Source organism: Panthera pardus, unplaced genomic scaffold (genome assembly GCF_024362965.1).
Source record: "Panthera pardus isolate Hobbes unplaced genomic scaffold, ASM2436296v1 HiC_scaffold_22, whole genome shotgun sequence".
Classification (NCBI taxonomy): domain Eukaryota; kingdom Metazoa; phylum Chordata; class Mammalia; order Carnivora; family Felidae; genus Panthera; species Panthera pardus.
This window is the reverse complement of record NW_026526788.1, coordinates 67,210,479-67,229,396: the sequence shown is the minus strand read 5'-3', so window position 1 is coordinate 67,229,396 and position 18,918 is coordinate 67,210,479. Positions and strand designations below refer to the sequence as shown.

At 34.8% G+C, this 18,918-nt stretch overlaps 1 protein-coding gene across 3 annotated transcripts in view; it reads right to left on the bottom strand.

Moving 5' to 3' along the window:
- Positions 1 to 3,358: 3,358 nt before the first annotated feature.
- SMC3 (structural maintenance of chromosomes 3) overlaps positions 3,359 to 18,918 on the bottom strand; it is a 37,352-nt gene continuing 21,792 nt past the window's right edge. For all 3 annotated transcript variants that reach the window (XM_019459408.2, XM_053909911.1, XM_019459409.2), the window contains 16 exons: positions 16,900 to 17,003; positions 16,489 to 16,588; positions 15,905 to 16,065; positions 15,441 to 15,582; positions 13,963 to 14,113; positions 11,718 to 11,870; positions 9,962 to 10,113; positions 9,203 to 9,361; positions 8,371 to 8,478; positions 7,754 to 7,862; positions 6,737 to 6,984; positions 6,440 to 6,652; positions 5,907 to 6,098; positions 5,573 to 5,750; positions 4,367 to 4,473; positions 3,359 to 3,771 (listed from right to left, as the gene is read on the bottom strand). In XM_019459408.2, the coding sequence (XP_019314953.1) occupies positions 3,700 to 3,771; positions 4,367 to 4,473; positions 5,573 to 5,750; positions 5,907 to 6,098; positions 6,440 to 6,652; positions 6,737 to 6,984; positions 7,754 to 7,862; positions 8,371 to 8,478; positions 9,203 to 9,361; positions 9,962 to 10,113; positions 11,718 to 11,870; positions 13,963 to 14,113; positions 15,441 to 15,582; positions 15,905 to 16,065; positions 16,489 to 16,588; positions 16,900 to 17,003 (2,349 nt within the window). In that variant the 3' untranslated portion in view covers positions 3,359 to 3,699. The remainder of the gene's footprint in view (positions 3,772 to 4,366; positions 4,474 to 5,572; positions 5,751 to 5,906; positions 6,099 to 6,439; positions 6,653 to 6,736; positions 6,985 to 7,753; positions 7,863 to 8,370; positions 8,479 to 9,202; positions 9,362 to 9,961; positions 10,114 to 11,717; positions 11,871 to 13,962; positions 14,114 to 15,440; positions 15,583 to 15,904; positions 16,066 to 16,488; positions 16,589 to 16,899; positions 17,004 to 18,918) is intronic.

The window sequence follows — 18,918 nt, the reverse complement described above, 5'->3', positions numbered from 1 at the left end:
AAACTCATCTTTCATCTTTTCTATACTTCTATTATAAAACATTATTCAAAGTAAACTCAGCTTCTATAAATTCCATCATTTTCTTAGAAAATCAGTACTTTCCCACATTTTTCTATTCATTAGAATTAGTGGTTTCTATTCATTAGAATCTTATGTCATCACTAAGATTTAGCAAAGAATATGGATTTTAAAAATATTTACTTTCTATGTTCCATTGTTTAGGTACTTATTGTTACAAACTCACTGGAGTTTCATTATATATTGGATATCCTTGGGGAGATGCTTAAGAACATTAAGTTCTAGAATGATGCTATACATGTAACATCCCTTGCCAAAATCTGTATTATGGAGGTTTCCCATATCAAAGAACAAAGCTATATATCATAAACTATACACCAACCATTTCAACCTCTATATGTAGTGACTCATAATGAATATTCCTGGGGAGATGGCTAAGGAACATTTTAGGAATATTGGAAAGATACTATGCCTACATAACCCTTTAAAAAAATGTTTGTTTTTGAGAGAAAGAGAACACACACACAGGTTTGCACATGAGTAGGGGAGGGTCAAAGAGAGGGAGAGAGAGAATCCCAAGCAGGCTCTGGGATGGAGAGCCCGATATGGGGCTCAATCTCACAAACCATGAGATCATGACCTGAGCTGAAATCAAGAGTCCAACACCTAATGGACTGAGCCATCCATGTGCCCCTTACATAACCCTTTTGAATGGGGACCTACACAGAATATTTCTTACACCCAATTCTGTCAAGGAAGATCAATTATATCATAGCAAAACTATAAACAATATACTGAACATTTAAACTCTAGATTAAGCTAGTCAAAATGAAAACTCAAAGTGAATGTAGATTTTTAATTTAAATTTACAAAACTACTTCCTCATTTTAAAAATGCCTCTTTAGGGGGCACCTGAGTGGCTCAGTTGGTTAAGTGTCTGACTTTGGCTCAGGCCATGATCTCACGGTTTGTGTGTTTGAGCCCCGCATCAGGCTTTGTGCTGCCAGTTCAGAGCCCGGAGCTTGCTTCGTATTCTGTATCTCTCTCTGTCTCTGCCCCTCCCCGCTCACACTCCGTCTCTGTATCTCAAAAAATGAATAAACGCTAAAAAAAAAAAAATTAAAAATACCTCTTTAGGGATTTCTGGCTTCCACTAATGGGAGGAGTAGCTCCTAACAAACCAGCCCTCCTGCAGATGACTATAAACTCTAAGGGGAAAAAAAATCAGCAAGGAAAAATACAAGGTATATATATTGAAGAAGAAGAAGAACTAAAACTGTCTCTGTTTACTGATAACATGATTTGTCCATGTAGAAAACCCCAAAGAATCTACCAAAAAAACCCTACTAGAATAATGGGAGATTTTCAAGGTCATAGGAATAGCCTTGACCGAACTCGAGTGGGGCAGGAGCAGAGAGAGAAGGAGACACAGAATCTGAAGCAGGCTCCAGGCTCTGAGCTGTCAGCACAGAGCCTGAGGCGGGGCTCGAACTCATGAACCATGAGATCATGACTTGAGCCGAAGTTGGATACTTAACTGACTGAGCCACCCAGGTGACCCTCAAGGTCATAGGAATATCCTAATGTGGACTGCACTTAGTGAATTGCTTCCAAAGAATAGAGTTAAATAGAAAAAAAAAAATGTGACTTTACAGGGAAGAAACTGGCAAATGATCTTAGGAAGGTGATTAAGGTAAACATCAAGGTAAAACATGTTAATAATAGGCACCACTGATATGATGTGTTGGGAACACTTCACCCCTGTTGTATTATTTAACACCAGTCTATCTAGGAGAAAAATAATCACAGAAATCCCAAATGGGAGACGTTCTATAAAATACATGAAAAGTACTCCTCAAAACTGTCAAGGTGGGAAAACCAGACTGAGAAACTGTCACAGACCAGAGGAGATATGACAACTAAATGTAATGTACTGTAAATCCCCCTGAGGAATCAGAGAAAAAGGGCATTAGTGGAAAAACTGGCGCAATCTGAATATAATCTGGAGCTTAGATGATAAACTAAATGCACCCATGCTGAGTGACAAATGCACCATGGTAATTGTTATGGGCTGAACTGTGCCCACCCCCCCCTCCATTCATATGTTTAAGTCCTAACCCCCAGTACTGCTGAACTAATGGATGGATAAAACATGGCATATATTCCTAAATGCGATTTCATTCAGCAATAAAAAGGAACAAATTATGGATATGTGCTACAACATGGATGAACCTTAAAAACACGCTAAGTGATGAGGCACCTGGGTGGCTCAGTTAGTTAAGTGACCAACTTTAGCTCAGGTCATGATCTTGCCGTTTGTGAGTTCAAGCCCCGCATTGGGCTCTGTGCTGACAGCTCAGAGCCTAGAGCCTGCTTTGGATTCTGTGTCTCCCTCTCTTCCCCTTCTGTCTCACAGTCTCTCTCTCAAAAATAAATAAACCTGTAAAAACAAAACAAAAACACATGCTAAGTGAAACAAGTCAGTCACAAAAAGGCCCCACACTATAGGATTCTATTTATATGAAATGCCCAAAACAGGCAAATCCATAGTATCAGACAGAAACTCGATTTATGGTTGCCAGGGAATGCAGGGAGGGGGAGGTACAGAGTGAGTACTAATACGTACAGAGTTTCTTTTTAGGGTAATGAAAATGTTCTAAAATTAGACTGTAGAGATGGGTGCCCAATTTTGTGAATATACTAAGAAGTATTCCATCACACAATTTTAACAGGTGGACTTTATAATGTATGAATCTTAGCTCAACAAAGCAGTTTAAAAAACATAATAAAAAAAAAAGACCTCATCTGAGGGGGGGAAAAAAAAGTTTCAAAAATAAAGTTTCCCAAACGTTTACTTAATCAGTAAAACAAGGAAATTTTATGGCTCAATGTTTTGGCTTTAGTGTTCTTAGCTACTCTTAACACTATGTTCCCAAATTCTAGTAAATACATTTTCCTCTTAAATTTAAAGTAATTTTTAAAGGACTGTTACAATGAGTTAAAGCAACTGTTCTAATCCTCACCAAAGGTCATAATCACCTGGGAGAACTTTAGAACCAACAATGACCAGAACCCCACTCCATAAAGATTTCGATTCAACTGGTCTAGGGAAAGATGTCAGTCAGCAGTGTTACTCCAGCAGTTTAAAGCTCTCCCATGGATCTAAGCATGCAGCCAGGATTGGGAATCGCCGATGTATTTTAACAGAATATGAAGCCGTGTTTAAAAAATCTTTTAGGTGAGGGCAGACCTTTTCTTAGGCAAAATAAAAAGCAGATATTTAAGAACAATTCGTTTCTAGTCACATAACTATAAATAAAAAGCCACATAAAATACTAAATTAGTCATAAAACCAATTTAATTGAAGCTATAAAAAAAGAGGCAATATAATTGATAAAATAATTAGCAAAGAATATTTAGCATGTTTCAAAAGATTTAAAACGGGAGCAGGACACTTTACAAAAAGTTGTGTGGGAAATAAAATTCTTAAACTATAAGTAGAAATGTAACATTACAGAGTATCTTATAAAATACAAGGACAGAAATATAAAAGGGCTGTATATGCTCTAAATCTGAAAACTATTAATAGTGACTAGATATTTAGGTTTAAATGTACAGTTCCTGGGAATCAGAATCATATTACTATACACATCTTCCAAACCAGTAGGCAATATTTTCCAATTAACCATGAGTAGTATCATCTTCTACAAAGTCTTTGGCCATCTCTGCTGTGATCACATCAATATGACTAACCTGAAGAATAAATGTTAAAAACAAAGTCTGTTAAATCCTCAAGACAAAATCAATGTTCTCACTGTATAGAGTAATATTTAAAACACATGGCCTATCACCTATAAATTTTATAAATCTAGACAAATGATTCTAAAACACTGACGGTAAGACTTTTTATAATGGTGTTTGTTCAGTACATTTGTTTATAAAATATTCTTCATTTTAATACTCTGAAGATCCAGGTAAGTACTAAGTACTATTGAGCCACATTTTTTCAGTTTTTATTATTTTGCTATTTCAAAGAATCTTGAGGCTGAAGAGATCAAGAAGAGCTACATGGGCAAAATATAAAGGAGTGTATCTAACTGTTAAAAGCTGTGCACTAAATAGACAAGACAGGAAGATATTGTCTCTTAATGCCAATGAAAATAAAATCAATGCAATGGATGCTATAAAACTAATTGCTAAACTTCGTAGCCATTTGAAGGAAAAGCTTTTTCTTTACAAACTCATTGTAAGAGAAGCAATAACCTTCTAGGTTTTCTTTCATGATTTAAGTAACATAAAACAAGAATTTGACAAATATGAACTTAAATTTCATGTAAAAAAAATTTACCTTATTTCTAAACTTTACACCATAGAATTTGTCAGCTGACTCAAGCAGTTCAGGCCTAAAAGTAGTTGTAATAAATTGTGCATGTACGGCAAGTTCCATAATCATATCTGTAAAAAAGAAATAGTAACTTAATAAAACCCTTTTCTCAGATCTGAACATTTAAATATTATTTGATTTTATTTTATGAAAGAGAGAGAGAGAGGGAGGGAGGGAGGGAGAGGGTAGGAGCACATGCGTAAGGGGGGAAGGGGGGCAGAGGGGGAGAGAGGGAGAGAATCCCAAACAGGCTCTATGCTCAGCGTTGATCTTGATGCTTGGATCATGACCTGAACCAAAATCAAGAGTCGGATGCTCAATCCACTAAGCCATCCAGGTGGCCTTAAGCAGATCTGAACATTTAAAAAACTATCTTTACTCTTTACCTAAAATCCAAAACAGCCTGTGATTTTATTTTTCATGCATACATCTGCAAACGTTACCAACTTAATCTTTTAAATTAGGGGTAAATCTTTAGTCCACGAACTTACAGAATATGAAGTAGCAGCTACTTACCAACACAGTATTAAAAACGTCAGAGCAAAACAAGCTTTCTCACAAAAAAAGAACAACCAGGGCACCTGTGTGGCTCAGTCCGTTGGGTATCTGACTTTGGCTCAGGTCGTGATCTCGTGGCTTGTGAGTTTGAGCCCGGAGACGGGCTCTGTGCTGACAGCTCGGAGCCTGGAGCCTGGAGCCTGCTTTGGATTCTGTCTCACTCTCTCTGCCCCTCCCCTGCTCATGCACTGTCTCTAAGATGAACAACAATAACAACAACAACAACAAAAGAACAACCTTCCCCTGCTGCCCACTTCTCCAAAGAGGTTTTGAGTTTACTAAAGATTAAATTTAGGTTTTTAAAATACAGAATCAACACTTTATGCCAGGAGCTATTCAAACATTAAGAAAAGCAATTTTAATATAAGAGACTTCTGTGTAAAGTTTAACTGAAGTTAGGATTTTCAACAGACTCCAAGAAACACGTTGGCTTTTCACAAAACTAAGCTTTGTAAACTAGTCTAAAACTAAATTTTTAAAAACTTTTAAAAGAAATTTTATTTACTGAATATATACCCTGTCTAGTCCCAAGTATGTTAGGCAACAAGAAGTCACAATCAAAAGAGGCAAGCTATCATTGTTAAGTTCTTGTCCAGTATAACCCAAAATTACCTGACACAGCCTTTCTGTGCTGGGCATCCAGAGCCTGGTCAATCTCATCAAACAGGTAAAAAGGAGCTGGGTCACATTTCTGAATGGCAAAAATCAGAGCAAGAGCTACCAAGGATTTCTGTCCACCGGAAAGCTGTTGCATTTCTCTCATTTCGCCTTGTTTTCCTGTAAATGATACCTAAAAAAACCATTTAATTAGTAACCAAAAAGGGTAAAATCATAATCTCCTCCTAAAATTAAGTCACATACAACAATGCACCAATTTAATCTATAAAACATTCTACAAATCCCACTATGGTAGTACTGAGGGAAACTGGATATAAAGGTTTGTTACCCTAATTCCAACTCCAGTGAACTGGTCGACTGATGGGACACTGCTTTGTGACCCAGAACCCCTCTCACTTTCACCGCTTCCTTCTCCTTCATCCTGAGACTGACTGCCCTCCACGTCTCCTTTCTTCATCACCAAAGTAGCTTTGCCACCAGGTACCAATTTCTGGAATACTTCACTGAAGTTCTTAGATACCTTAAAATGAAGGAAGGAATGAATGAATAAGTGTCAATTCAAATATAAATTTTGCTTAGGTGGAACTGCACATATTATTTCTTAAAGCAAAGACAAATATTTAAAAACAATCATAAATACTGTTTAATCTTAAAAACAAGAGTAACAAACTAAATTCTTTTAAGAGCTGTGCAGGATATTCTAGTTACTGTGTTAGAAAACTGTATGCGGGGATTTGTTCATGTGTATTAGATCCACCTATCAGTGGAAAAAAAACCTTTAAAACCTTTACAAACTGAATAATAAACTAAAAGCTGAAGTTTTTGTCTTGTGTACATATTAACTACAAAATAGAAACATACCTGTTTGAAAGTTAACTGAATAGCTTCATATTTTCGAAGTTCAAGTACATTCATCAGTTCCATGATTGATTTGTATCCCCTATCCAATTCTTCTTGTCGTTTTATTAACTTTTCTTTTTGCTCAGAGAAATTTACAAACTGATCTAAAGCTTTTTTGTTAACATGGCTGTACTTCTTCAATTCTGTGTTGCACTGTTCAAGTTTTCGAAACAGCTATAAAGAGGAAAAATGTATAAATAAATTCACATGCAGAGAAATCTGCAACAAGACTTCACATTTAAAACCAAGAAGATTTACCTGTTTGAGGCTCAGCGTCTGGTACTTTTCAAATGCTTCCTGGGGAAGTGACCCAAGTTCACGAATTTTCTTCATGCACTCTTCTTTCTTCTTCAGCAGCATGCCTTGTCGATTTGTCATCTTTTCCAGTTCCTTAGTATCATGATTTATAGCATCCATGTGTTCTTTTTCCATATTTTTCCAGCGTTCCATACTCTTCTGAAGCTCCTTAATTCCAGCTTCTGTTTTATCAATGGAATTGTCCAAATCTAAAATGGGGGAAAAAACCAAATTAGGCCATAATACCTATTTTAAAGCTAGACTGTTATTTAACCAAAGATTTTAATGGCCAAATTTATCAAAATAAGTAGATTTTAGTTTTTCATAATGTTTGTTTAAATTTTACTGTGTAAATCTATGAAACACTTAATTCAGGACAAAATAGGAGTATACATTAGTCACTCAAGTATATTATTTCACATTATTGAATGTTTATGTTTATAAAAAACTAAAAAAATAATTTTCTTCTCAGCAACTAGGTGATAAGAAACTAGTTCGGCTATTTCACACTTCTGGCAATAAAATTAATAATTACAGTCTCTCACAAAATTGTCACAAACATTTTCCAACAAAACAGAGATTACAATTTATAACCAACCCACTAAATTCCATCCACTATAAATTATTTATGCTGATGGAAAACAGAAAAAATATTAGTATATGCTTTTGCCTATTTGGGTATTTCATTGTGTAGTAAACAATTTTATCAAATAATCTAAATTTAACAAACTACAAAAAAATTTAATTTTTTAAAATGTTTACTTGAGAAAGAGCATGTAAGCAGGGAGGGGCAGAGAGAGAGAGAGAGGAAGAGAGAGAATCTGAAGCAGGCTTGTGCTGTCAGTGCAGAGCCCGACAAGGGGCTCAAACTCATGAACCATGAGATCATGACCTGAGCCGAAATCAAGAGGTGGATGCTTAACCAGCTGAACCACCCAGGCACCCCCCCAAAAATCTTTCTACTAAATAAAAATTCACCTTCTGATCGTGCCATAGTATCTTTTACTCTTTTATTGATTGCTTCAAGTTCTGAAGTTGTAGCAGTGAGAACAGTACCCCCTTCTGTCTCTCTCAGTTCATTAAGTTCCTGTAACATAAAAGGAACTTAAAACCATTAAACCACAAAATATGAATTCTGTTAGTTTCAAAATGTTATGACTTCAACAGGTTCTGATAGCGGTTATGTTGAATAAACATTCAGGAGAACTAGAAAGTACACTCTGTATAACTACAAATATTTACAGTATTCATTAAAAGGGGGAAAACAGTAATATAATTAGAAAATTTCTCAGCATGGGACTACTACTGAGAAAACATTAATAACTAACATTTACTGATCACCTAGAATGTGCCAGGATAATCATACACAACAGGCATTACTGTTATGCTTATTTTTCACAAGAGGAAACTGAGGCTTAGTAATATTAAAGTACTTGCTTGCACAAGATCATACATTAGATGGCAGTGCTAGAACTCCAACCCAGGGTAGGGGGGGTCTTTCTGTCCCCAAAGCACATGCTCTCAATCAGAGCCACTTGTGTGTAAGTACTTTCAAAAGGTTACGGTCATCAAAGAACCCTCAAAAAAGAACATACCTGTTCCACTTGGTCCAAGCGTTTTCTCAAATTCTCATTCAGGTATGTCTCCACTCGAGTAATAATACCTTCTAATTTAATTCTTTCATTCAGCAACTGTCTGTTTTCCTAGAAAAAAAAAGTATTATCTGTCTACATAGGAATTCACATTTCCCACACAGGAATGCTGTTTATTTGCTGTCCTCTCCATTACTTGTGTTCAAATGAGCTGCAATCAAGTTTTACATCCTTCTAAAAAGCCCTATATTTTCTTCATTTTTCTCTCTTATCTCTTCAGAATGTGAAGTTTGTGTGCTTGGTTCATTTTTTTTTTCTTTTTAAAGATTTTGTTTTTAAGTTATCTTTATACCTAACATGGAGCTTGAACTCCCAACTCCAAGATCAAGAGTTATATGCTCTACTGACTGAGCCAGCCAGGCACCCCAGCTTGGTTCTTTTTATAAGACATCTGCAAAAAATACTTTACCTACTTTTCATTTTTTGGACTTAGTGTTTACATCTCCATATTCAAAAATCAAATGCTATTAAAATGTTTAATCAAAACAATATTATTACATGCGTAAAAGTGGTCACATCAATAAAGACAGCAAAACTAACAAGTCAATCTTACTAATAATAAATGTACATTAAATAAGATGGAAGAAAATGAAGATTTCTGCATAATCCTAACATACCCAGAATGCTTCAGAAAAACCTATTTACTCTTATGGATATTAGAAGTCCAAGTCTCACATACCTATTTTCTCAAGGTTCCTTTTTTTACAATCCCTTAGTAGCAAGAAAATTTTCACAATAGCCAATTATTAATTAGAATTTCGTCAGTTGTACTTGCCTGCTGAAGTTGACGAATTTCATCATTGAGTGCATCTACTCTCTTCTGATCTTCCAGACTAAGTTGAGAAAGCAAGTCCGTTCCTAGTTCTGCTTTCAATGATTCTCTGGTGGACTCCATAGCATGCAAACTTGCCTCCAAACTTTGTAAGCTACGTTGCTATGTGACAGATCATACATTTACTAATAAAGGTATTAGTCTGTATTACTTACAATAGTGAAAAACTGAGAACAATCTATATTTGATGTTAAAGTGAACTAAATCATATCAACTCAAGTAACTATTAGGTATCCACTAAATTTGAATAGAACTAAATAGCAGTAAGAAAAATATTTATGATATTAATACTAATACAATACTATCAGGGTATGTGGAATAAATCATATTCCATGACCAAATTGTATAAAAATCTTCTTGAATATTAATAAGAACAAAAAGAAAAGACTGCTAGAATGTGTTAGGGTGGTATAGTTGGAAAAATTTTTTAAAAAACTGTTTAGTACTAGTGATCATCTAAACAGTTTTTGTCAAAACTGCTACAAGTTTCTGAGACATACGTATTATCACTTGTAATTCAACAGTAATAGTTTAGTTTCTACCCTGTTTTAATATAATCTGGATAAAATGCAACCACATATTCAACTTCATAAGCAGTGCTTAATAGACAAAAATGATTACTGACAGGACAACCAATATAACACGTGGTCCACCCCAATTCTAAGTAATTAAATCTGTAGTGAATGGGATATACTTACGAACCTTTGGCATAAAGGTTTTCTCTGACTGCTGCCTCTTCTCTTTGAGCATCTTCATTTCTGATAATATGCTATCTCGAGATGCTTTAAATTTCCTTTGCTGCGTCTCTATCTGCTGCATTTGGTTCATCAACTGATCAATTTCATTATTAATCCATATACAAGGCTAAGGAAAATGCGCTCTAAAAACATCTCTTAAAAACACTGTGTATCCCCTTCCTTTTCTTTACCTCCAAATAAAAGTTATTTCCTCAGATTTATGGACCATAACAATGCTGAATTAAATACTACACCAAATGTGTTTAATCATAAAGAAGCTTAAAACATTTCATCCCACCACTTCTCTCTCAAAATAACTTACAGATTTTCCTTAAAGTTACATATAAAATATATATATAAATATATACAAATTTATATATAATTTTACTTACATAATGTTTATAAATTTTATATATTACATATATGTATTTTATATATATTACATATATATATTATATATATTACATATATACAATAAATATATAAATTCTTGGGAAATCCAAGGAGAATCTAAATATTATCTTTTACATCTCTCATTCAAAAAATATTTACTGTGTAATCTATTATGTTTAAATCACCACATAAGGTAGTTATGTATGAAGAGGAGGCCCTGCCCAATGTAGACAAATAATACCACCTCACTGGATTATTAAATACAGAAGGTAGTGGATGTATGCTGTCAATATCCTCCTTTCTTAGTGTTTCCCCATGTTTTCTTTGTGCCAACATCTTACCAAATTTGGGCAGTTCTAAAGATGCTCTACAGACCCTTGCAGAGTCCAGACTAACATATTTATTTACCTTTTTCTCTGTGCTGCTGCTTGCACTGATGACACAGAAGCTATAAAATCACTTAAAAAAACTGCCAGTTTCATTGAAGAATATCCCAATGATTCACTCACTCAGTAAAAATGATTGTTCTTGATGCTGGAATACCTATATATATATTTTTAAGTAATCTCTGCACTCAATGTGGGTCTTGAACTCATGACCCAGAGATGAAGAGTTGGATGTTTTACTGACTGAGCAAGCCAGACACCCATCAAGTACCTACATTTTTCAAATTGTGTGACATAATGTGAAGTACATACTGAGCACTTTTGCCTTACACCAAAGTAGCATGGTTATCTTAAGAAAATGCACAAGTACAACGCTCCTGCTGTGAGCTAAACTAGCCACTCGTTATGGAACACCAGCTTTATTTAAAAGAACGGAGAATACTGTTTACTAAGACTTGGACTTTGACAGCCATTTCCTCCACGAATACTAAATCTGTATCAAATGACTCTGAAGTAGTAAAATCGAATGCACATTTTCAACCCCTATATTTAACTTCTTTGCAGTATAATGGTATTACTGATGCCCCCAACCCTTCTTCCTTGAAGCAATAACCTGGTTTTCCTTCTACAATTCTGATTGATCTTCTTCAGTTTCCTCTGTCCCCTTAAATTTTAGTGTACCTCAGGTTCTTTGCTCTCATAAACAGACTCACTGCTATCACCTATTTAATAGCTAATCAAAGAATCAATGTTAAAATAGTTTTTTCCCCGTCTTCAGGAGTTAATAAGTTTTGACAAATAAGCTTCTATGCTTAAAGAAAAGTCAAATATGAAGAATCTTTTTCTCACTGTATGTCTGTAAGAAAACACACCTAACATGCAAAAGATTATATATTCTAACCCAAACACAGTTCTCCACAGCAACACAGGACAAAAAGATATTTTCAATATTTCTGCGAAGGTTTTCATTGAGCTTTGCTTCAAGCTCACCTAGTTCTTCTTCTGCTTTTCTAACATCTTTCTGCAGTTCAAGTCTAGATTTCCTTGTGTCGTAATAACCTCCAGTGAGAGCACCCCGATGACTGACTTGGTCACCTACAAACAAAGCATAAGAAAGGTAGATATTCTGTATAACAACTTCTTTATTCAATGATAAATTGATTTATAATCAAACAACTATTCTAAAGCTTTGTTTATTTAATGAGAATTAGAAGGGATTTAAGTCAGCCTGAAAAACTTTTCCTTTCCAACTGTTAAAATCTTTGTTTAAAAAATGTGCCTTCTAGGGGCACCTGGGTGGCTCGGTTGGTTAAGCATCTGACTTTAGCTCAGGTCATTATCTATAAGCAGTTCAAGGATGTAGGCCCTGTCTCCGGTTCTGGGCTGACAGCTCAGAGCCTTGGGCCTGCTTCTAATTCTGTGTCTCCTTCTCTCTCTGCCCTTCCCCCACTCATGCTCTGTTTTTCTCTCTCTCTCAAAAATAAACATTAAAAAAAAAAAAAGTGTGCCTTTTAGATGAGTCTGAACATCTGCCAGAAAGGAAAGAAGTGCTAATAAAAACTAATGGGGACATGTCAACAGGACACAGGACTTGGGAGCTTGGAATTCCCACTGGCCATATTTGGGAAAATTTGAACAGCAAACAATAATGGCAATGCAGTAACACAATAAAAAAAAAAAGTCACGAATCACAGTGCTACTTAAAAAATAAAAAAAAAAAGGGAAGAGGTTCTTCTTTACAGAAGAGTGACAATTAGTAAATACAGAAACCTTGACAGAATTTAAGAATCCCGATTTGGAATCCCCGGTGTATTAACTGAGTCAGGCAAGGGCTAGCAAAGGAAGCTAAACCATTGGAAAAAAAGTTGTCAAGGAACCTGATATTCATGTTTTCTTAAAGGATAGTCCCACATATCACTTACTAATTATGAAGAAGAAACGGTACCTTTATAACTCAGAGATTGCTACTGGTCAAACTTAGCATGATTAACAGTGGGACGGACATTGTGTGATGCAAGAAGTATACACCTTGAATGTTTAAATTGAATCTAATGATGAGGAAGCAATAAGACAAATCCAGAAAATGGAAGATTCTATGAAAAAGTCAATTTCCTGAGGGTATGAGAGAACAGGAGGAGCTGTCCTATACTGAAAGAATCCAAACAGAAGACATTCCATGCATCCTTGATTAGATCCTGGACAGAAAAATATTTTGGGACAACTGGGGAAAATTTTACTGTAGATACTTTTTAGATGATATTATTGGGTTAATGTTAAATTTCTTAGGTGTAACAGTTACGATACCTGTGGCCATTAAGGAGAATATCCTTACTCTTAGAAGATACACATACTTAACTTTAGAAATAAAGTATCATAACTGTATTTATTTTATAACTTATTCTCAGAGGTAGTTCAAAACGAAAAAAAATTGTCTATAGAGATAAAGCGGAGGGGGGGGTTACTTTCTTTCATTAACATATAAATTATAAAGAGAAGGAAAAAAATTAAAAAATGAAGGCAGGTAAACTTATACACCAGAGGTTCGTAACCTAGACCCTAGACTTCATGGATAAAATTCAGGAAATCCATGACTTGGTAGGAAAAAAAATTTACTTGTTTATTTTTATACTAACTTCAAAATGAAATTTACCAATTCCCTCTGTAACAAGAACTATAGTGCTAGTATCAGTACTTGTAACTTTGTTACCAGGAGAAATAACAGCTATTTTCTATATAACAGCTATAAGATTATACTTGCTGGAAATCTCAAAATATTGTTTACATGTATCAGTACTTCAAAATTATATTAGATTCACTGCTAAATCTTGTTTCTGAATACCTTCAAGAATAAATTACTATGTCATATTTGAAAAAATACTGTGATTACCATGCCAATACAGTTTCTTTAGTGATCCAAAGTATTTTATGCACTTAAAAACATTTTGAGAAAGGGTACACAGACTTTACTCAAGAGCCAAAGAAGTCCACAGTGCAAAAAAGGTTAAGAACCCCTACTATAGACCAAATGATTATACTTAAGACAGACATCAACTAAATAAAATTGTGGAACCTGTTTGGACTCTGACTTAAACCAACTATTTAAAAATGACAAAGGCACATGAATTTTGAAATACTTAAAACTAAAACTGAATTTATTTGTTCAAAGCCAAGAATTACTATTACAAACCTTCCAGGGTAATGCAGTCCATAGTGAAAGCACGTGCTAGCTGGGTTGAAACTTCCATGCTACGACAAATAAGTGTTTTCCCAAACACGTGTTTGAAAGCTTTGTCAAATCTGGGATTGTACCTCAGTTTACTTATCATAGGAATAGCATCCTAAAAATGAATATTTTGGTCAGCAAAAAGATCACAACACAGTTAATTAAAACATGCTAACAGAATTACGAATTACATCTTTATGAAATACAAAGAAACATAAATGCCTATTTCAAAACTATTTTTACTCTGAAGGAGTTAGAAAAATCATTCTACTGAAATATCTGGGAAACTGTATTCATGTACAGATTTTCAAGATCAGGGCATAGTGACAAAGAATTCAGTGGTTCCACAGTCAGTGGCACAAGTTCAAATCCTAGTTCTGACACTCACGAGATGTATACTTTGTGGACAAGCTGCTTAACTTCTCCATTTAATAGTTATTTCACCTACAAAACTGTGATAATAGTACCTTCTTAAGTTGTTAAGACCAGACAAACTAATAATATGTAAAACACACAGGACAGCATCTGTCACATAGAAAGGCCAAATAAATGTAAACTAATAGTATTTCCTCAAAATGTTTTCATTATATATATGTCTTAGATATTCAGAAAAATATTTTTTCATATAAAATTTTCTTTTACACTCTTCTAAACTGTTAGAAAAAGACTTATAATTTTCACATTAGGAAATATATCCTATACACAGAACAATGCAACAAATATGTTAGGCTTAAATCAGTAATTATAAAGAGAACACCAATATAGCTACCATGGAAAACAAGAAATAAAACACCGTGGACACTTAGTAGTGTGGACCCTTTAAGAGAAGAAAAAAGAAGAAGAAAAAGCTGGACCCTGTAAGTAGCTTATAAGATTCTCACTGTTCCACCTAAGTTGTTATCATTCTCATAGACTTTCAGCTTTAACCTTAGAGGATAGAACCGTTGCTAATACATCAACATTCCGAAACCAAATACCCTCAAAGCAATTACATTTTTTTTTAAGAATTGTATCTGAGGAATATTTTGAATCCATTTATAAATGTATACTAGCAAGTAACAAAAGCAACATTATGCTTTCAGGTCCTATCATCTTGGTAGACATTTTTATTTATAAGTCATTTAAAAAGCATATTCAGAAAACTTAGAATATATTCACTTCAAATGATAGTTCCTCAGGAGTTTCTTCTTAATTTTGTCACCTGGGATACTCTCTCAAAGTACCCTGTGCTTATGTATTTTAACATTTTACACATTTGCAATGATTTGTTTCATGTCTTGGCTGTGACCTGTCTCCCTTCCCATCCCTATGCTACATGGGAAGAAACCATGCTTATCTCACAGATCAGTGAATCCTAATGCACAGTGCCCGTGCACTAGCATGGACTAACCATGAGAAAAAATGACTTATTGAAAGGTAGACCTTCACACACACCAACTCACATTGGTCTCAGGATAGGCAGTATCCCTGACATCTAACTTGTTAAGAGGCAGAAAAGTGACCTCTCCAGGAAGATTCATTTTATTGAACTCCATCAAAATCTTCGTGCTGACTTCATCCGAATCAACAATGTGATAAAATAACCTTACAGGTAAACAAAACAAAACACATTTGTATTGCTAGACTTTAAAGTGCTATAAACATTTAAGCAAACAACTCAGTTTTTTTCTATGCAACCCAATTTGAACTGGGGTAGGGTGGGAGGGAAACTACTTAGAAAATTCCAATGGGGGTAGGGAGAGAACTACAATTAGGAACACTTAACGCCTACATCTTTAACCAGAAAGTTAAATAAGCAACTAGGATAAAAGGCAATGGGAGATATACTGTACTAAAACTCCAAAAAGCTTTTTATTCTTATTCCTTCTTTCCTTTAAAAATTCAAAATACCAAACAAAAACCTCACCTGTTGCCCGCAGTGACTTCCACGCATGTGTAGAAAGCAGGCTCACATTCGAAGTTATTCATCACAATGCCGTGATAGCCATTTTGAACATGCTGGTTTATTCCTTTCCTACGAAAGTGGTCCAGTACTTTGTTTATGCTGTCTATTCCATTTAAAATAGCCTGTTAAATTGTCAGAGGTAAAAATTTTTTAAATAATACTGCCAATGGCACCCCTCTGGTAAGAAATAAACCCATTACTCTACACGTTAAAAAATATTCCAGAGATTAAACTGAACACCCTCCCCAACAATACCTCACCCCCTTGAAAAATGCCAACTACATGAAATACTTTTATATTATGGGTTCTAGTCTATGATACTAATATTAAAAATAGGCTCTTCATCTAAACATCAAAAGTGCTAGAATTAACAGTATGGGTGGTAGTAAGGCTGCTTAAACAAGACCCATCATTTCAAGTTTATAGGACAAGTGATTTGCACTCTTATTTACTACCTGGAACCAATGACTTACAGCTTGAAAACTAATACTCTTGTGTAATAACTGGCTCATTGTAAAGTGAAGTAATGAAAAGAACCTGCCCACCTTTCCTGTTGCTGCTCTAAGAAGTTGCTGTTTCTTTTCAAGATCTTCTCTTTTAGCAGCAAGCGCTTGCTGTTCTGCATTCTCCTCTCTCCACAAATAACTGATCAATAAAAATTAGACTGTCTTTAATTACAAAAGCATTAAGAATAGGCACCAACAGTATATAATTGAGGATAAAATACTGAAAAAAAAAATCAAACTTGAATAGTTCATTTATAACTTTTTTTTAGATTTTAAGTAATCTCTATACCCAACATGGGGCTTGAACTCACAACCCCGAGATTAAGAGTCGCATGCTCCACCGACTGAACCAGCCAAGGGCTGCTAGTTCATTTATGACTTAACGACCATTTAACACCCAGTAACTTGCATTACTCAAAAAAATTAAGGCATATTTTAGTCTATACTAACTTTCTTTCACTTTGTAATTCATCTTTCTTATTTTTTACTTCATAGTATTTTCTGTCCAGTTCTTCTACTCGAGCTTTGACTTCATTAAGATCCTGATCCAGTTTCTATGGAAATAAAAATAATCCAAATTTAAAAACCAATTTCATGCAAACTAATCCACAGCGACAGCAAGATCAGTCATTGTTGCTAGGGGATAACACAGGAGAGAGGAATGGGAGACATGTTGGGGTGATGAACAGGCTTGTTATCTTAATTGTCGTGACGATTTCATAGATGTAAACACATATCAAAACTTATCAAGTGGTACATTTTAAACACATGCAATTTATTGTATGCCAACTGTACCTTAATGAAGTTGTTAAAAAATCCAACTCTATTTTTTTAAAAATGTGTTTAGACAAGTGCACATCAAGAGAAAACATAAACCACAGAATGAATTACTCTGTAAAATACTGCTAAAATAAAATTAACTTGCTCACTAATGATCTAAACCTTTCTACTTGATAGTATACACCGCAGAATTTCAGAAGAAAAAATACATTCACAAATTCTCAAAATACCGCAGTCAATACTTTTCACACCACTCCCTCTACACATATACAATAGAACACAAGAATTAGGATTATACTAAGAAGCAAAAAGTTATTCTGCATAATGCAATCAGCACTATAATATTATCTCTATCCAGTATAAAGGTCAGACTTCATCAGTGGAAGGAGTGGCTGCAATACTGGAAAATAATGAAGTTCAAGCTTGAGAAAGAATGAATAAAAACTGAAAAATCTTCGCTCATCACCAGGCTGTTTCAAAAAGGCATTTGTTGAGGTTGTTTCCATGAACTCAAGAATAATACATTTTCTTCATTCCAAGAAAGGACATGTAGCTATCACAGCTAAAAACTATACTAATCAATTTCCAAATAACTAACTACTGGGATCAACTTGTGCTTTCCATTCCCTCCATAAAGTATCCTGACACTGGAATTTTGAGCCTAGGAGATATTTTCTATTACCCCTGATCACTTTTCTACCAGTTATTTGAAGTTTGTTTATTTATTTGGAGATAATGTGCATGTAAGCAGGGGAGGGGCAGAGACAGAGAGGAAGAGAGAGAATCCCAGGCAGGCTCTGCACTCTCAGCACAGAGCCCGAAGTGGGGCTCAATCTCACAAATCCATGAATCCAGAGATCAGGAGCTGAAATCAAGAGTCGGACGCTCAACCTATTGAGCCTCCAGGGGCCCCACTACCAGTAATTTATGATTACAGAACCAGTTGTGTTTGCTCCCACTATGTTTTCATTTTGTTGTTTATGCTGTGATTACATTAAATATTAAACTGAGAATATGAAGACAAAGAAAAGAGCTGTTTCTTTAAAAACCTGATTCAGTTTTGGATATACTTAAAGATGACTCCCTAAAAACTGAATTAAATGGGGAAATTAACTCTAAAAGACCAGGGTAAATAACTATATAACACATAAATGCATGTATTAACGTGTAATATAGAATACATAGCAGAAATAAGACTAGGGAACTGATCCAGATTAAAAAAGAGAACAGAAACATGACAACTAAATGTAATGTATGATCCTAGACTGAACCCTGAATTCTGTTCTCATCCAACTTTAAGGAGAACTATATTTACACGTGTGGCTCATAACAAAAAAGTCCCTGGCAACTCCAATCACTACTCATACTCAAACATTGTGGACTCTACATCAAAAGACTGGTACGTACTCTGGTGGGGCGTGTTGATAATGGGAGAAGCTACGCATGTGTGGGGCAGAAGGTACATGGTAAATCTCTGTACCTTCCTCTCAGTTTTGCTGTGAACCCAAAAATGCTCTAAGAAAGTAGTCTTAAAAAAAGAAAGATTGGAAAAAAAAAGATTAGTACATGAGCATACATTTGCCTGTTTAAACAAAATACTTAAGATATATATAAATATATGTATGTTTTACATGTGCATAAATATATGTAGTACTCATAAAATATAAATATACATATGTATTAAAATTT